The sequence below is a fragment of the Palaemon carinicauda genome, chromosome 3 (genome assembly GCF_036898095.1).
Source record: "Palaemon carinicauda isolate YSFRI2023 chromosome 3, ASM3689809v2, whole genome shotgun sequence".
Lineage (NCBI taxonomy): Eukaryota > Metazoa > Arthropoda > Malacostraca > Decapoda > Palaemonidae > Palaemon > Palaemon carinicauda.
Genome location: NC_090727.1, coordinates 177,847,602 through 177,854,190, shown reverse-complemented (window position 1 = coordinate 177,854,190; position 6,589 = coordinate 177,847,602). Strand labels below are relative to the sequence as shown.

Genomic DNA, 6,589 nt, shown 5'->3' with positions numbered 1-6,589 from the left:
TAAATAAGTCATCTCAGCCAATTGCTACTAAAATCAATTCTGATGGTAATGGGTGAACTCTAATTAGATGAGGTTGTTCCAAGTCTTTTTGCTTCATAAAGTGAGTAATTATACATGTATTAATTTTTGTCTTCTTTTATAGGATGTTGTTAAAATAAAACTCAGGATGTCACATATATCAAGACATCTGTGAACTCTTGAGTGGAGTAAATAGTTTTCTTTACTCTAGAGTTTTAGTGCTGTAATTTGTGTTTTGATGGGACTTATGACTGGGCTATATAGCCCAGTGCTGGGGACCTGTCAGGTCATTCAGTAAAATGTGCATGGTGAGAATAAAAAATTAAATGCAAATATATTTTTATATAAACATTATTAATTATTGAAAGCATTATTTGATTGTGCAATAATGGAAACAGAACAAGGAACATCAGGGTATAGTGAAAATATTTCTACCTCTGCCAATGAAAATTTAAGTAAAAATTCATTGTCTTATGAAAATAATTCTCAGAGTGGTGATGAACTGGATGAAAGGATGAAAGATAATAATTTTCAAAATAAATCTTTTAGTAATGTTGACGTGAAAACTGAGGACAATGCAGAGTTTGATGAAAGTGATCCTCATAGCAATGATGAAAGTATAGTTAATGAAGACATGAAAGAAGGTAGCCAAGAATGCGGCTCACAGAATCAATATGACGAGGATGAAAATCGTAGGAATGGAGGAATATCTCAAAGTACATGTGATGGAATTGTAAACAATCCTGATAGGTCTCCTAGCAATGCATTGGTGTGTAATAAAATCCAGTGTAAAAAAAGTTTTCAGGATGTGTTTCTTAGTGCAAAAAGTGAGAAAAATTACCAAGAATTGCTGCCAAAGGGAAAGGTAAACAAGAGGTGTTTTAGTAGTGATACAGTATTACATAAAGCCAGAAGAAAAAGCAAAAGGACTTACTGTTGTTCTGAGTGCAATAAAGAGTTCTTCCACAAGCAGACATTAGTGAAACACATGCTGACGCACACTGGTGAAAAGAATCATCAATGTGAACGGTGTTCAAAACAGTTCTCTATTAAGTCAAACCTTGTCAAACATATGCTTGTTCACACTGGAGAAAAGAATCATGCATGTGATATATGTGGTAAATGCTTTGCACTGAAGGCCACTTTAATAAAACATGCAGTGGTACATTCAGGGGAGAAAAATTATGAGTGTAATATATGTCAGAAAAAGTTTTCATATTCTTCATGCCTAAAGAAACATATGGTCCTTCATACAGGAGAAAAAAATTACAAGTGTGAGTTATGTGACCGTGAATTCTCCCAGAGAGCCCATTTAACTGTTCACATGGTTATTCATACAGGAGTAAAGAAATATCATTGTGACATTTGTGACAAGAAATTTTCCAGGAATTCTGACTTGAGGGTGCACCAAGCAGTGCATACAGGGTTTAAGAGACACCAGTGTGTTGTATGCAATAAAGGATTTTCTTTGAAATCCAATTTAATAAAACACATGAGGATACATACGGGTGTGAGAAGTAACCGTTGTGATCTCTGTGGCCGGGGTTTCTTTCAAAGATCAGATTTAGAAAAGCACAGAGTTGTTCACACGAATGAGAGAAAATACGAGTGTCCTTACTGTGGGAAACTTCTCTCTCGACAGGCAAGTTTAAATAAACATTTGTTGTTGCACTCTGTTGGTAATTGTTTCAAGTGCTCTGTATGTGGTAAATCTTACAATTATGAAGGGAATCTGCGGAAACATTTTGAAACTCATAGTGGGCATGAAATTGAGACAAGACCTGTATTTGAGACAATCTTTGTTGTTGATGAGATTGAAAAAGGTGCACCAAGCTTGGTTATTCCTGAAAATAATAGGAGTACAAATCCTGAAAGAGAGGAGAGGGACAGTAGCGCTTCTTGTTCAATAGTGACTGAAGATGTCAAAACCACTGTGAAGCAAGAGGATGTTTATGATTTAGGACCAGAATACAGTGAGATGGTTAAAGATGTCAAGCCGATTGTTGTTGATGTGAAACCTATTGTTTTTGATGAGCTTCCTGTCACATAAGAAACTTCTTGGGAAATATAAGGCATGAAGGGACGATGTACGAGAACATAGAGTTCATACTAAGTGTCTTAAGTATGATCTAATATTATGCTAATAAGTGTCTGAACAATTTAATTATCTGTACACATCCAAGGTTAGGTTGCACATGTATGAGCATGACTTTATTACTGAAAGGTATTGAATTCTGTAGTTACTTCATTGTTGATATATATAAATACATACAGTACTGATATATGCCCATAAAAATGACAGTTTTACTAGTATATAGTGTATAGTCTCATTGTATTTTATAATGCAGTGGTTTGGTCTGGGTCCAGATCAGAAGAGTTTTACAGTAAAATCCTGAAGTAACTGAAGTTATAATAGTGGAAATAAAGTAAAGTATTCCTTAAAATTATCAAACATATGATCTTTGCCACTTCAATTAAACTTTTCTGTCTCTCATGTGTGTATGCTTGGAGCTTGCCATATTGAAATTAATAATATTAATCGGCAATGTGTGAGAGAACACTAGTTCTAATTAGTGTTTTTCCATAGTCTTGAGAGAAGGTAAAGATTTTTAGTTATCAGAAAAGGTAAACATTTTTATTCTTTGAATGGTTAAGAGTATTTAAAAAAAATTAATAACCAAATTTCTTATTTCTATCAAGAAGACAAGTTTAATGGACACATCCAAAAATTTCAAAGTTTTCCCATTTTCTTTTTCTTTAATAATTACATGCCGTAAATAAGGGAATGGAACCCTTTAGTGGTAAGGGTGAAAAGCTCAGGTTTCCACATCTGTTAATCTGGTCATTTGGTTTCGAAGTCAGATGTTATCCCTCCTCTTGATATCTTGTCAGTGGGGAAGAAGGTGGGCATATGCTACTGTATATACAGTACCCTTACTCAAGGGGGGAGGGGGGTAGGTAACAGAGACATCCACAAAAATGTTATTTTCATTAGTAAAATAAATTTTTGAATATACTTACCCGATAATCATGTAGCTGTCAACTCTGTTGCCGACAGAAATCTACGGTCGGGATACGCCAGCGATCGCTATACAGGTGGGGGTGAACACCACAGCGCCATCTGTGGTCAGGTACTCCAGTACTTCTTGTCAACACCACCTCAATTTTTTCCTCGGTCCACTGGTTCTCTATGGGGAGGAAGGGTGGGTCAATTAAATCATGATTATCGGGTAAGTATATTCAAAAATTTATTTTACTAATGAAAATAACATTTTTCAATATTAATCTTACCCGATAATCATGTAGCTGATTCACACCCAGGGTGGTGGGTGGAGACCAGCATACATGTTAACAAAGAAGCTAAGTATCCCGTATTTTATTTTATTAGTTATTCAAAAATAACATAAAATAAATAAGTACCTGGTAAGGAAGACGACTTGAACCATTACTCTGCCTTTATTAAGTACGTCTTCCTTACTGAGCGTAGCGGTCCTCTTAGGATGCTGAACGACTCTTAGGTGCTGAAGTATAAAGGGCTGCAACCCATACTAAAGGACCTCATCACAACTTTTAACCTCGGCGCTTCTCAAGAAAGAATTGACCACCCGCCAAATCAACAAGGATGTGGAAGGCTTCTTAGCCGACCGTACAACCCATAAAAAGTATTCAAGAGAAAGGTTAAAAAGGTTATGGGATTATGGGAATGTAGTGGCTGAGCCCCCGCCTACTACTGCATTCGTTGCTACGAATGGTCCCAGGGTGTAGCAGTTCTCGTAAAGAGACTGGACATCTTTGAGATAGAATGATGCGAACACTGACTTGCTTCTCCAATAGGTTGCATCCATAACACTCTGCAGAGAACGGTTCTGTTTGAGGGCCACTGAAGTAGCCACAGCTCTCACTTCATGTGTCCTTACCTTCAGCAAAGCAAGGTCTTCTTCCTTCAGATGAGAATGTGCTTCCCTAATCAGGAGCCTGAATAGGTAAGAAACTGAGTTCTTAGACCTTGGAAGAGAAGGCTTCTTGATAGCACACCATAAGGCTTCTGATTGTCCTCGTAAAGGTTATGACCTTTTTAGATAGTACCTAAGAGCTCTAACTGGGCAAAGTACTCTCTCCAGTTCGTCCCCCACCAAGTGAGACAGGCTTGGGATCTCGAAAGACTTAGGCCAAGGACGTGAAGGAAGCTCGTTTTAGCAACAAACCGAGCTGCAAGGAACATGTAGCCGTTTCAGATGTGAAAACTATGTTCCTGCTGAAGGCGTGGATCTCACTTACTCTTTTAGCTGTTGTCAAGCACACGAGGAAAAGAGTTTTTAATGTGAGGTCCTTAAAAGAGGCTGATTGGAGAGGTTCAAATCTCGATGACATAAGGAACCTTAGGACCACGTCTAGATTCCAGCCTGGAGTGGACAACCGACGTTCCTTTGAGGTCTCAAAAGACCTAAGGAGGTCCTGTAGATCTTTGTTGGTGGAAAGATCCAAGCCTCTGTGGCGGAAAACCGCTGCCAACATACTTCTGTAACCCTTAATCATAGGAGCTGAAAGGGATCTTACGTTCCTTAGATGTAACAGGAAGTCAGCAATCTGGGTTACAGTGGTACTGGATGAGGAAACTGCATTGGCCTTGTACCAGCTTCGGAAGACTTCCCCTTTAGACTGATAGACTCTGAGAGTGGATGTCCTCCTTGCTCTGGCAATCGCTCTGGCTGCCTCCTTCGAAAAGCCCCTAGCTCTTGAGAGTCTTTCGAAAGTCTGAAGGCAGTCAGACGAAGAGCGTGGAGGTTTGGATGTACCTTCTTTACGTGAGGTAGACGTAGAAGGTCCACTCCTAGAGGAAGAGTCCTGGGAATGTCGACCAGCCATTGCAGTACCTCTATGAACCATTCTCTCGCGGGCCAGAGTGGAGCCAACCAACGTCAGCCGTGTCCCTTTGCGAGAGGCGAACTTTTGAAGTACCCTGTTGACAATCTTGAACGGCGGGAATGCATACAGGTCGAGATGGGACCAATCCAGCAGAAAAGCATCCACGTGAACTGCTGCTGGGTCTGGAATCGGAGAACAATACAACGGGAGCCTCTAGGTTATCGAGGTAGCGAACAGATCTATGGTTGGCTGACCCCACAGGGCCCAAAGTCTGCTGCAAACATTCTTGTGAAGGGTCCACTCTGTGGGGATGACCTGACCCTTCCGGCTAAGGCGATCTGCCATGACATTCATATCGCCCTGAATGAACCTCATTACCAGCGTGAGCTTTCGATCTTTTAACCAGATGAGGAGGTCCCTTGCGATCTAGAACAACTTCCACGAATGAGTCCCTCCCTGCTTGGAGATGTAAGCCAAGGCTGTGGTGTTGTCAGAGTCCACCTCCACCACCTTGTTAAGCTGGAGGGACTTGAAGTTTATCAAGGCCAGATGAACCGCCAACAGCTCCTTGCAATAGATGTGAAGTGTCCTTAGCTCCTGATTCCATGTTCCCGAGCATTCCTGTCCGTCCAAAGTCGCACCCCAGCCCGTGTCTGAAGCGTCAGAGAAGAGACGGCGGTCGGGTTTCTGAACAGCCAAAGGTAGACTTCCTTGAGAAGAAAGCTGTTCTTTCACCACGTGAGAGTAGACCTCCTCTCTTCGGAAACAGGAACTGAGATCGTCTCTAGCGTCATGTCCTTTATCCAGTGAGCCGCTAGATGATACTGAAGGGGGCGGAGGTGGCGTCTCCCTAACTCGATGAACAGGGCCAGCGATGAAAGTGTCCCTGTTAGACTCATCCACTACCTGACTGAGCATCGGTTCCTTCTCAGCATGCTCTGGATGCAATCTAGGGCTTAATAGATCCTTGGGGCCGACGGAAAAGCCCGAAAAGCTCGACTCTGAAGATCCATACCCAGGTAGACAATGGTCTGGGATGGGACGAGCTGGGACTCCTCAAAATTGACCAGGAGGCCCAGTTCCTTGGTCAGATCCATAGTCCATCTGAGAATCTCCAGACAGCGACGACTTGTGGGAGCTCTTAAAAGCTAGTCGTCTGACGGAGCCGGACACAAGATCATGGTACTGCTGCACAGTCTGTGAACTGTCAACCATGGGGAAGCGAGGAAGTACCGCGACAACCCGAAGCTGTCTAGACTGTCTGGGTCGTACAGACAACTCCTTATCGGGTTGCTGAGGTTGCCGCACTGCGTCACAACAAGTCACTTCTGCTGGTTGTTGAACGTCTTCCCAGTGACACACTAACTCCGTAAACAAAAAATCCTCTAACAAGGACTAAGCTTGGACTGCATGTCTTGCAACAAAGCTCAAGGTCTATGGGAGCAGGTGTGGTAACAGACGGGGTTAGCGACTGAAGTGGAACCATTACCCTCCCTGGAAGCATGTTATGCTTAAATAAAAGTCCATAGGAGGCTAAGCAGCTAAAGGCTCCTCTCCAAATGACAGAGTCCTCAAGGGAATATCAGAAGGAGGGAGAATAGCACTTTCTCATCTAAAGGAACCATATCCGAGAAAAGCTAAGTTCTCTCAGTGAGGGTTTCACTGGTGCAAAAGCAGCAGACTAGAAGGCAACGTTATGAAACTG

General features: G+C 41.7%; 1 protein-coding gene across 2 annotated transcripts in view; it reads left to right on the top strand.

Moving 5' to 3' along the window:
- LOC137638794 (zinc finger protein 586-like) overlaps nucleotides 1-3,353 on the top strand; it is a 5,170-nt gene extending 1,817 nt beyond the window's left edge. For both annotated transcript variants that reach the window (XM_068371162.1, XM_068371161.1), the window contains exon 2: nucleotides 143-3,353. In XM_068371162.1, coding sequence (XP_068227263.1) covers nucleotides 407-2,068 — 1,662 coding nt within the window. In that variant the 5' untranslated portion in view covers nucleotides 143-406 and the 3' untranslated portion in view covers nucleotides 2,069-3,353. The remainder of the gene's footprint in view (nucleotides 1-142) is intronic.
- The last annotated feature ends 3,236 nt before the right edge of the window (nucleotides 3,354-6,589 follow it).